The 11,755-nt window shown below is 41.0% G+C and overlaps 1 protein-coding gene across 4 annotated transcripts in view; it reads right to left on the bottom strand.

The window, feature by feature from the left end:
* LOC117291177 (helicase with zinc finger domain 2-like) overlaps positions 1-11,755 on the bottom strand; it is a 29,526-nt gene that overhangs the window by 17,436 nt on the left and 335 nt on the right. Inside the window, exons 2-13 of one of the 4 annotated variants that reach the window (XM_033772752.1) lie at positions 11,014-11,420; positions 10,367-10,565; positions 9,325-9,728; positions 8,299-8,763; positions 7,549-8,053; positions 6,907-7,105; positions 5,922-6,053; positions 5,392-5,622; positions 4,680-4,948; positions 3,852-4,053; positions 1,741-1,976; positions 805-1,035 (exon numbers count right to left, since the gene is read on the bottom strand). In XM_033772752.1, the coding sequence (XP_033628643.1) occupies positions 805-1,035; positions 1,741-1,976; positions 3,852-4,053; positions 4,680-4,948; positions 5,392-5,622; positions 5,922-6,053; positions 6,907-7,105; positions 7,549-8,053; positions 8,299-8,763; positions 9,325-9,728; positions 10,367-10,565; positions 11,014-11,263 (3,323 nt within the window). In that variant the 5' untranslated portion in view covers positions 11,264-11,420. The remainder of the gene's footprint in view (positions 1-804; positions 1,036-1,740; positions 1,977-3,851; positions 4,054-4,679; positions 4,949-5,391; positions 5,623-5,921; positions 6,054-6,906; positions 7,106-7,548; positions 8,054-8,298; positions 8,764-9,324; positions 9,729-10,366; positions 10,566-11,013; positions 11,421-11,755) is intronic. The other 3 variants (XM_033772754.1, XM_033772753.1, XM_033772755.1) reach the window with 3 other exon arrangements.

The following is an 11,755-nucleotide window of genomic DNA, read 5'->3' as shown; positions in this document are numbered from 1 at the left end:
AATCTTCCGCCACCCTTGATTAAAACAAACAAATTTGTGAAAGTTTTTTTTTTTCTTAATGCAAGTCGCCAGACACACAAGGCCTGAAAGCGACTTCAAGGTGTGGGCTACAATAAACAATTTTTTCCAGGGGTCATTTGCCACCTACTCCTAGGGCTGAAACAGGGTTACCCCCTTCACAGTCCCTAAGGATGTAGGCATGGGTATCATCCACTAGGAGCCACCTACTCCTAGAGCTGAAACAGGGTTACCCCCTTCACAGTCCCTAAGGATGTAGGCATGGGTATCATCCACTAGGAGCCACCTACTCCTAGGGCTGAAACAGGGTTACCCCCTTCACAGTCCCTAAGGATGTAGGCATGGGTATCATCCACTAAGAGCCACCTACTCCTAGGGCTGAAACAGGGTTACCCCCTTCTCAGTCTGTAAGGATGTAGGCATGGGTATCATCCACTAGGAGCCACCTACTCCTGGGGCTGAAACAGGGTTACCCCCTTTACAGTCCATACGAATGTAGGCTTGGGTATCATCCATCAGAAGCCTGGCTGGTAGAGCAGAAAGCATCTTAAGTGCTATTCACACGACAGAAATTTAACTGGGTTCCCTTGCTTAGTTTTAGCATGGTTGTAAAATGTACCAATATTTTGCAAAAGAACTTAGACAGTAGAAACAATTGTTGCCCTTTCACACCAGGAACATTTTGTAAAATTTTACAGACAAGCTACAATTTAGCAAGGGACCCTTGCTAAAATGCCTCTCGTGTGAAAGGGGCTTATGTGTTATTAAACACGTTCTTATCTTCACCTGTTTGTGTATGTACAGATGAGGATTTTGCAATCAGGACGTGCTCTCAGGGTGTTTATAACCGCTGTCGCCAAGGTGTGTGTCTTGCCGGTCCCAAAGGGACCATACATCAATAGGGGTCCAACACCAGACATGGGCTGGGCTTTGGCGCCTCCATGCTCCTGGATGAATCGCCCTGCTTGCTGTTGATGGCGGTCAACTGATGTGTCATGTGAGTCGGGCATAGGGAATCTTAAAACAATTAAAGGAAATCAAGATGGGTCATGAAAAGACTTGCGAGTAAAAAATATTTTGAAGCAATACTTCTGACAGTTTTGACTAATCACTGTCGGTCATACATATATTTCCTTTCAGTTTGTTTTGATGCTTTTTCATAAAACAAATTACAGTGTTCAGCTAAATAATTCATCAAGACACTATTATCTATAGATCTATCTAACACATTAGAGTTGCGCCTTAAAAATAGTTAATGGCCTGACGTTTTGACCCTAGCAGAGTCTTTCTCAAAGGCTAAATGACAACACAACAATAGATTTGTCTTACAGACACTGGACACCCTTGGTATTGCAAAGACCAGTCTTCTCACTTAGTGTATCTCAACATATGCATAAAATAACAAACCTGTGAAAATTTGAGCTCAATTGGTCATCGAAGTTGCGAGAGAATAATGGAAGAAAAAACACCCTTGTCGCACAAGTTGTGTGCTTTCAGATTCTTGAATTTGAGACCTCAGCTGAGATCTCAAATTCAATTCAAATATATTAGTGAAAATTACTTTTCGCAAAAACTATGCTACTTCAGAGGGAGCCATTTGTCACAACGTTTTATGTTATCAACAGCTCTCCATTGCTTGTTACCAAGTAAGAATTATTCTAACAATTATTTTGAGTAATAACCAATAGTGTCCAGTGCCTTTAATGCTCACTTTGTACTCACATATGTGGTTTATCTTTTGGCGGGAAAACCATATCCATATTGTGCATGTTAGCAACGGCCGAATGATTGTAGCAGAACGGAAGTCTGTTTATCTGCAGTTGAATCTGGACATTGTACTCAGCGTCACTTTGAAGTTTCTCTTTAGTGACACACGCTGTGCTGAGCTGTAAGTACAGACTATCGTGTTCACTCCTGCCGAGCTCATTCTGGTCTCGGAGAATCAGGGCTTCGTAAATCTGGAGAAAATGAGAGCAGTAATAGCAAGAATAATAATAATTCAATTCAATTGTTTATTGTCACACATATAAATACATATACAGTGAAATTCACTTCGGCTTGCGAGTCTAAAAATATTAACAATTACAAAAATTACAAAAAATACAGAAAACCCTAAAACCACATAGGCATACAATAACGAACAAATAAACAGTATGCGCACAATATGCAGAGAGACAATAACAGTAACAAAATTGCAAACCCCCAAAACAAATTAAAAAGAATTAATCATTAAGTAACCTTATTGCACTGGGATAAAAACTATTGCGAGTACGGTTGGAGTCAGCTCTGATCGCTCTATATCGCTTACCTGATCTCATTAATTCAAACAAACTATTCGCAGGGTGAAATTCATCTGAAATAATAGATCTAGATTTCTTCAGAACCCGTGCAGCATAAAGTTTATCCAAAGCAGGAAGCTCACGACCAATGATAAAGCTAGCAGTACCGACTACACGATTGAGGCGTTTTCGGTCATCTGCCGTGGTGTTGCCATACCAGACAGTGATCGAGAGTGTCAAAATACTCTCAACAACTGCCCGATAAAACTTTACCAGCAAATCTTGGCTGACACGAAAACTCCTCAATCTTCCAAGAAAGAACAACCGTTGCTGGGCCTTCCTAACAATGGAATCAACATGAGTCACCCACTTAAGATCGTTTGATATGTGCACTCCTAGAAATTTAAAATTTATTATTATAAATAATAATAATAATAACCGTTTTTATAAATCGCCTTTTTCCAAAGGATACAAAGCACCAAGTATTTACTGCAAGGTGACTGGGACGAACCATATTATGGTTTACAAGGTGCTGTGGCCCTATATCCTGCCAATCCAGCCAGGAACACGGGGCGAACCCCCCCTCTGTTTTCGATAAGTGCACTGGGTTCTTTTACGTGCTTAACACAACACACAGGACCATCCGAAGGACGATGCAATGGTTAAGTGTCTTGCTTAACCCTTAGCACGCTACGAGGTTGTACACACAGTATTCCCCTGGCACTGAATTTCCTGTGTGGCGCTACTAAAATGCACATACATTTTTCCTCAAGACTTTTACTCTGTGAAGAAAGTGTTTTGGGCTAAATTGCAAAATAGACTTTTAACTCAGTATTTTATTTCCCACCTAAAAATGCAGTAAACATTATGTTTTTTGGATAAAGAATAACCGAGATACGCTTGTTTCATTACCACTATTCTATCACCGGCCGCCAAGCCTAGTTGCTGTCGATTTTCATCGGGGCCATCGACCGATCCAGACCCATCGCTGCTGCCGGCAGACCCAGTGTCGTGTTCATGTACATCGTTATCGTTGACACATACACAGTACACGTACACAGTACACATACAGCATTTTCAACACATCAGAATCTCTCGAAAAAAGCTCGTCAAAGTCTGATTCTCCGGAGTCTGAGTCCTGAAAATTTTCCAGAAATGCTGCATGGACGTCCATTGTGTCCCCATTTTGTCTTAGCGTACAGCTTTTTGATCGGAAATTGTGAGAAATTTGGGACAAAAGATCGTTTTTTTCCAGATGAAATATCGTTGCATACATGTACAGCTAGATACATGCAGCTGGATGAGGGTCAGGGGTCAATAGTTTCCCAGAATTCCTCATCTATTTACTCACAGCACTGCTGGGCGACTGGAGTCGCCGACAGCGCGCAGGGAATAAACTAGCTCGGCGACTGTAGTCGCCGATAGCGCACAAAGGGTTAAGGGCACAAGTTTCACATCTGGGGTTCGAACCCACACTCTGCTGTTTAGAAACACATCAGTGTAGGGTAAAAACTAAACATATTAATCACGAACAGATTACAAAAAAGTACGCACCTTGTTTGAGCCAGTGAATTTGATCAACATCTTATTCACTTTTCTATTGATGATTTGGCTCGTTTCCGAGTCGTCCATGAGAGCCGACTTCAGATCTACAAGAGCGAACAGCATATCACCAGAAGCATATTTGGTGAGACTGCTATCTAGTGTCTGAATAGTAATACCCTTCAGGCATTTCATTCTGCTCTCCGTGGTGAACCTTAAAGATACCAAATTGAAAGAAACTTATGAACGATCAATACAATGAAATATAGAAAGGTTTACGGTAACACCATGTAATGACTATCTCTAATGAGTTGGGGTGGTTCTCAAAAGAACCGAGTGCCTAAACATCGTCCACAATAGTTCGTATGCACCAACATGACAACGATTTACATATAAACTGCACAATGCCATTTCATTTCGAGCGACGACCGACGATTTTGTCGCGGGATGTCAAAGGTCACTACTTTTAGCCTCGTACAAAAACTGTATTTAACGTCATCGCAATTGCGATGACTTTAGTGAAACGCAGAATTAGTGACATCGCAATTGCGATGGATTTGAGGTTTGCGATCTCATCGCAAGTGTGTTTAGCGATGATCGCAAAGATAGACGTACGTGAAATCGGCCCCAGGTATGTAAGCACTGGACAAGACTCTCGGCCGATGACAGCTTTTCACAACTGCTTGTTTCATTAACGATGGTGGCCATTGCAAGGAGTCTTTGCCAACTGGCAATACAAGGCAATGTTGACGTGTGAAATCATACACTGGTATGAGTCCTTTGCTGCTATTTAAACACTTTCAAAAATATTTTTATGTAATAACAGTTGGACTGACTTACTTTGATACCCTGTCATTGCACTCCCTTTCTTCTAGATACAGCATCGTGTGCATGTTCTCTTTATAGTTATCTCGACCGAGTTCATCATTGCCACGAGTGTCGAGTGACGTCGGTATCTGGTACTTGGCCATCAGCTTCTTCTCATTGTTAGTTGGGGCGTAGTCATCCTCGGTAAAGGCGACAATCTCAAGTTTTTTTCTGTCCCATAACTCCACAACTTGGTTCCTCTTACTCTCTGATGGCTTTATCGGATTCGACCCAATGTGAACCTGTTGAAGATAAATAGCACCTCAACTAGTTTTAAAAGAATTTAATAATCATAATAATAATAACCCGTTTTTATATAGCGCTTTTCACGCCCGAGGGGTGTCTCAAAGCACTTCCGACATTATTACCCCTGGTCACTGGGCCTTAAATCATTCCTTAAACCATCTCAGCTTCCTGGGGAGTATATAGTCTGTGCGCAATAAATGTGCTACTCGGCTAAACCAATCGCAACTGCCCTCACAAGTACCCATTTATCCCTGGGTGGTGAGAAGCAATTATAGTTAAGTGTCTTGCTCGGGGGCACAAGTGTGACAACCGGGATTCGAACCCACACTCTGCTGAACAGACGCATCAGAGCTCGAGTTCGGTGCTCTTATCCACTCGACCACGACACCCCACAACTTACTGAGGTAAGGTACAAAGTGGGATACAGGTTTTATCTTACCTGAAGCTTGCGGGTGAGATAAGGCTCTGTGCCGATGTCGAACACAACCCACTGATTGAAACTTCCAAAGACCTTTGAGCGGAAGATGACGTCAATGTCATACGTCATTCCATCACCGCCGACGACCAAGTTCCCCGGACACAACTGGGCGTTAGGTTCACGCGCTGGCTTGGAGAGTCTAAAATGAGTTCGGTGCTCATCGTACAACAAAAAAACTCGTCTGAGTCGTATCTGAAAAAAATACAAAAAGTGTGTACTATAGTTAATTTAATTTTCAAAACTCCAAATTATGTTCTGTGAAAAATCACAGGCATATTACTCGAGTAGGATTCAAACCCACGACCTTTGCAATTCTAGAGCATTGTCATACTAACTAGACCACCAAGATTGCAAGGTAGCTAGAGGCAGTTCGAATCCTATGTTTTAGCAGCAGGTACTGCAAACAATTTTAATAGATGACGTCAACATCATATGTCAGTCTGTCACCACGGACGACCAATAAATCTACGTCTTTGTAAACTTATATTTACCCTTGTAGAAGTCTTCAATACAAATGTCCACTTGAAGCTGTATGTGGAATCCATCTGCGTTCCTGTCGTTGACAGAAACTGACTGATTTCGTGTTCACACTTTATCTGCACTCCTGGCAACTCATCAGCGATCTGAAATGTCAAAAATATCAAATAGATGTTCAACTTACATAGGAGATTAAGAAGTGTTGTACCCAGTCGCCTATATGAGTGTTAAAGACACTGGACAATATTGGTAATTACTCAAAATAATTGTTAGCATAAAAATCGACTCGGGTAACAAGCAATGGAGAGCTGTTGATAGCATTAAACATTGTGAGAAACAGCTCCCTTTGTGAAGAAAACATAGTTTTTGAGAAAGAAGTATTTTCTCGCTAAACAATTTGAATTGAATTCGAGACCTCAGCTGAGCTGAGGTCTCGAATTCAAGCACCTGAAAGCACACAACTTGTGGGACAGTGGTATTTTCTTTAATTACTCTCTCGGAACTTCAATGACTAATTGATTTTAAATTTTCACAGGTTTTCACAAGTGAGAAGACTGGTCTTTGACAGTTTCACTTTTGGTAATTGTCAAAGAGAAGTCTTCTCACTTGGTGTATCTCAACATATGCATAAAATAACAAACCTGTGAAAATTTGAGCTCAATGGGTCATCGAAGTTTCAAGATAATAATGAAAGAAAACACACCCTTGTTACACAAATTTGTGTGCTTTCAGATGCTTGATTTCGAGACCTCAAGTTCTAAGAGGTTCTAAACTTGAGGTCTCGAAATCAAATTCGTGGAAAATTGCTTCTTTCTCGAAAACTACGTCACTTCAGAGGGAGCCGTTTCTCACAATGTTTTATACTATCAACCTCTCCCCATTACTCATTAACAAGTAAGGCTTTAAGCTAATAATTATTTTAAGTAATTACCAAGTGTCCAGTGCATTTTAAGGACCTAATAGTTCTGAGCAGTCTTAAAGTATTAATGCACAACTTACCAAATCAGCACCTGAAGGCGAGTTGTATTTCTTCAAGATCTGGTCCGGCAGTTTGAACAGTTTATGCTCCTTGGCTTTCTTCATCTTCATCATTCGGTATTGATGTCTTTCCCGCCATTCCTCAAGCTCTCTCAAACTGTGCGCTTTGGTGCAGTTGTTCTGTGCCGAGTCGCCGAACATACAGCTGCCTTTCTTATGACTGATAAGAAATTAAAATAGTTTAAAGAATCTCAAGAAAATGGAATTAAGCCCGGTTCATACTTCCTGCAAATGGGAATGCGATACAAAATTTGGCGTGAATTTGACGTCACAATGTTTTGCAAGAGTGCAAGAGTTGAGTAACTCTCGCAAAACATTGGCTGCAAATTGTTCGTTGCAAATTTGTGACTTCAACATTCGTATCGCATTCGCAGGAAGTATGAACCAGACTTTAGTTGTTGCAAAAACTTAACAACCAAAAGGACCGATGGTATAAATGCAAAAAATATTAAGTGGCCTGACGTTTCGACCCTGCAGAGTCTTTCTCTAAAGCTAATGAAGGCTGAAAAGAATCTTGAGACAAAGTACACAGTGCATTATTGATTTTCTCACCAAAGAGTCGATTCTAAAACAAATTATTTTGAAGAAAAAAAAATGACTTACTCTTGACACTCCAAGTATTTTCCGTTGACGATGTTCCAGGGTGGATCCCGATGTCGCCACGCCTTCTCCGTGTCGGAGTTGACCTTTGACATATGCTCTGGGGTCAGAGTGTGTTGCTCCAAGTGCAAGGATTCTTTGTATGTTATGTTGCAGTAAGAGCAGTGAAGATGGCTTGCAGTCGAAGATGGTGACATCGTGTCAGGTGTCTTCGAGGCACCAAGAGTTTTATAGAAGCCTGATGACGTCTTGTTTTTTGTCTTTGAAAAACTCGGTACCCTGAAAGAAGCCGGTGAACTGGGGGTCCTTGTTGGCTGAGATGATGCAACCGCTTTGGATGAAACTTGTGTCCGAGACGAGGCAAACGTCTTTGCGGAACTTAGAGGCACAGTTGTTGGAGAAGGAGTAATGGAGTTGGAAACACTTGGCGTCTCATGGGAGATGCTCGATGATCTATAGGCCCTTGATGACTGAGCCATAATTGAAAGAACGCCGTTTAAAGTTTGAACTGGATTGAAAAGGAGCGAGAGCAAATTGAAAAGAATTAGAATTTAGGAGTTTACTTCAATTGATCAGAATAAAGTTTGTTCCGTATTTCACACTCGCCTGATTGATTAGTATGTATTTATAAGCATGAATAAATGACTTGTTCACATTTTGTAAAAGAAATTTGTATACCAGAACAACATTGAAAGCTACTGTCGGTGAAAGCTTAGACCATTAACCAGAAACTAATTCATGCTTCATACTTACTTTTATGTTCGTCCATGTACTTCCAGAGCTGTAACTCTTCCTCTGAATGAGGGAATGAGCAATTTGGTCCACTGCATAGTTCTTTCTTGCCACACACGAACAGCTGAAGGTTTGGGCGCAGAAAAAAAGGCCTGGCTTTCACAACACACCATTTTTTCTTCGTCGTGGAGTAGATCGCAACCACCTTAGACTGATCCCATGGGTGGTGGTCTGGCCCCGCACACCTCCTCACTTCACCTGGCCTCAGGTACATCGGTTCAACAACCTTATCGTGTTGCGTTGTCAGACAAGTGCCGCATAGGTATTGTAAACGGTGGTGAAAAGCTGGTCTTGATGGTGCGTTTGGTACAGCCGCTGATGACGGCTCACTAGGACTGGTGCAACTCTGTACCTCAATCTCTGAGACCTTTGATGACCGAGTCATTTTAGATGAGGCAGTTGAAAGAACGCCGTTCAAAGAGTGAACTGGATTGAAAAGGAGTGATAGCAAAATGAAACTTTCTCCAGAAGACGATCAGAGCATACTGATCGAAACGTCGAGTTAATCCAACGGTTCTTATCAGAACCACCCCAACTCATTTAGAGATTGTTATTACATGGTGTTACCGCAAACTTTTCTATAAAATGAAAACTTAGAGATAAGGAGTCGACTAAATTGATCACAATAATGTCAGTTCCTTATTCACAATCACCGGATGTATTCGGTAAGTATACATAAATATAATGAATAACTCATTGCTGGTTCACCATTTGTAAAGAACGTTACATGAACAACATTGAACTATGTTTTGCGTCGGAAAGGTTAGATCAAGCACAGGTTAGCTTTTTGATGACAGATACCTGTTCATGTATAATGTGTTGCCATTTAGCCTGCGAGAAAGACTTGAAACGCCAGGCCATGAACTAACTTTTGCATTGGTACCATAAGTCCTTTTGGTTGGTAAGCAGTTTGCAACATCTAGTTCTATTTCAAAATTATTTTTGTGATAAGTAAAGCAGGGGCAATAAACTCATGTTCATACTTACTTTTATGTTCTTCCATGTAGTTCCAGAGCTGTAACTCTTCCGTTGAATGAGGGAATGTGCAGTTTAGTCTGTTGCATGGTTCTTTCACATCACATACCACCAGACGAAGGTTTGGGTGCAGAGAGAGTGGCCTGGCTTTCACGATACACCATTTGGTCTTCGTCGTGGAGTAGATCGCAACTGCCTTATACTGTTCCCATGGGTGGTGGTACGGCCCAGCACACACAACTTCACCTCCATTACGGTACTCGTGTTCGAAATCCTTACCACGTTGCGTTGTCAGACACTTGGCGCAGAGGTATTTTAATGGATGGTAAAAATTTGGTCTGGATTGTACATTGGCTGTAAGCTTCGAGTTCTTGGAGGAAACTGTTGTGCTGGTTGATGTACTGGATGTCTCACTGCTAAATTAATAAAAAATATTTTTTTAAATTAAAAAAATTGGTCAGAATGAGAGTATATGATATCCATTTTAAAGGATTTTGGGTACTTTTTGTAATACAAAACACAATGTCCACAGATTTACATTAAACTTACACAATTTGAAAATAATGATAGTACAATGCTTCCCTTAAAATATTAATAGCCGAGGTGATCTAGTTTTTGAGAAATGAGTTAACCAATGTCACAAAAATACGTTTGACATGCTAAAATATATTTTGTGACTTGTTTTACTCATTTCTCAAAAACTACAGCACCTCAGTAAGTAATATTTTTAAGGAAAGCTTTCTACTATTATTATCATCAAACCTTGTAAGTTTAATGTAAATCTGTGGACATGGTGTTGTGTGTTCTACATCTCCGATGCAAATTTAAAATCGACGTACCCAGGGGTCGATTTCATGACTTAGGACTAGCTATACGTTTTGGATAACTCTTAGGACTAGTCCTAAGTTAGAACTAACTCTTTGTGAAATCCAGCCCAGACCCTAAACATGGACTAGCGTTTATTACATACTCAGACCCGTGATGATAGTCTGAAACGATTGCAGAAAGTATTGTATCATACGACTCAATTGAAAGACTAAACCGGGTATCTTACCCATTGTTGGCCGGTGGGGACTTGGTAACCACTGATTTCTGTACAGCTCCTTCGCCATTGCTTTTCCCTGGTATCGCTTGAGAGGACCCTTTTGTAGTCTTCGGTACAGCCGCTGGAGACGATTCATTTGAGACCTTTGATGACTGAGTCCCATTAGTTGAGGCAGCTAGCTTTGAAAGAACGTCGTCTAAAGTTCGAACTGGATCGAAAAAGGTGCGAGAGCAAATTGAAAAGGATTAGAATTTAGGAGTTGACTACTTGATTGATCATAATAAAGTCAATCCCTATTTCACACTTACCTGATGTGTTAGTATGAGTATGTTTACATGTGAATAAATAGCCTGTTACTGGTCAAACATTTGTAAGGATTGTAATAAGAGACTTTCTGGGACGATAGGTGGCAGCAGACTTTCCGGGTAAAGCCATTTTTCTCGGAATTATGCGCATGTTCAGAACTACGTAAACAATAATAATTTACCGGTAAGTCTGCTGCCACCTATCGTCCCAGAAAGTCTCCCATTGACATTAAAATATGTACTGCAAGGGAAAGGTTAGACAAAACATGATTGGTTATTTTTATATCAAGATTATTATCATGAAATGGTAAAGCAGAAGTAAGCAGAAACTAATTCATGCTTCATACTTACTTTTATGTTCTTCCATGTAGTTCCAGAGCTGTAACTCTTCCGTTGAATGAGGGAATGTGCAGTTTGGTCTACTGCATGGTTCTTTCCAGTCACATTTCACCAGACGAAGTTTCGGGTGCAGAGAGGGTGGCCTGGCTTTCACAACACACCATTTTGACTTTGTCGTAGAGTATATCGCAACCGCCTTTGACTGTTCCCATGGGTGGTGGTACGGCCCGGCACACACGGTCTCACCACCCTTCAGGAACATCGGTTTAACAACCTTACCATGTTGCCTTGTCAGACACGTGCCGCACAGGTGTTGCAGTTGATGGTGAAAAGTTGATGTCGATTGTACATTTGCTGTAAGCTTTGATTTCTTTGGGGAAACTATTTCACTGGTTGATGATGCACTGGATGTCTTTCTGCTGAAATAATAAATAAAACCGTAATACATAAACAATGTTTTGTTTTTAATTTCAGAATAGTAATAATAATAATAATCGGTTTTATAGCGCTTTATACACCATGTCTCAAAGCGCTTCCAACATTATTACCCCTGGTCACTGGGCCATTTCATTCCTTAAACCATCTCAGCTCCCTCTGCCAATATGTAGCGCACTAAGCTAAATCAATTACAACCATCTCTGCCCTCACAGACAGGTACCCATTTCCCCCTGGGTGGAGAGAAGCAATTATAGTTAAGTGTCTTGCTCATTAGTATCACGACCGGGATTCGAACCCACACTCTGCTGAACAGAAA

Source organism: Asterias rubens, chromosome 6 (assembly GCF_902459465.1).
Source record: "Asterias rubens chromosome 6, eAstRub1.3, whole genome shotgun sequence".
Lineage (NCBI taxonomy): Eukaryota > Metazoa > Echinodermata > Asteroidea > Forcipulatida > Asteriidae > Asterias > Asterias rubens.
The sequence above is the reverse complement of the archived record's forward strand: the minus strand, read 5'-3'. Positions and strand labels throughout refer to the sequence as shown.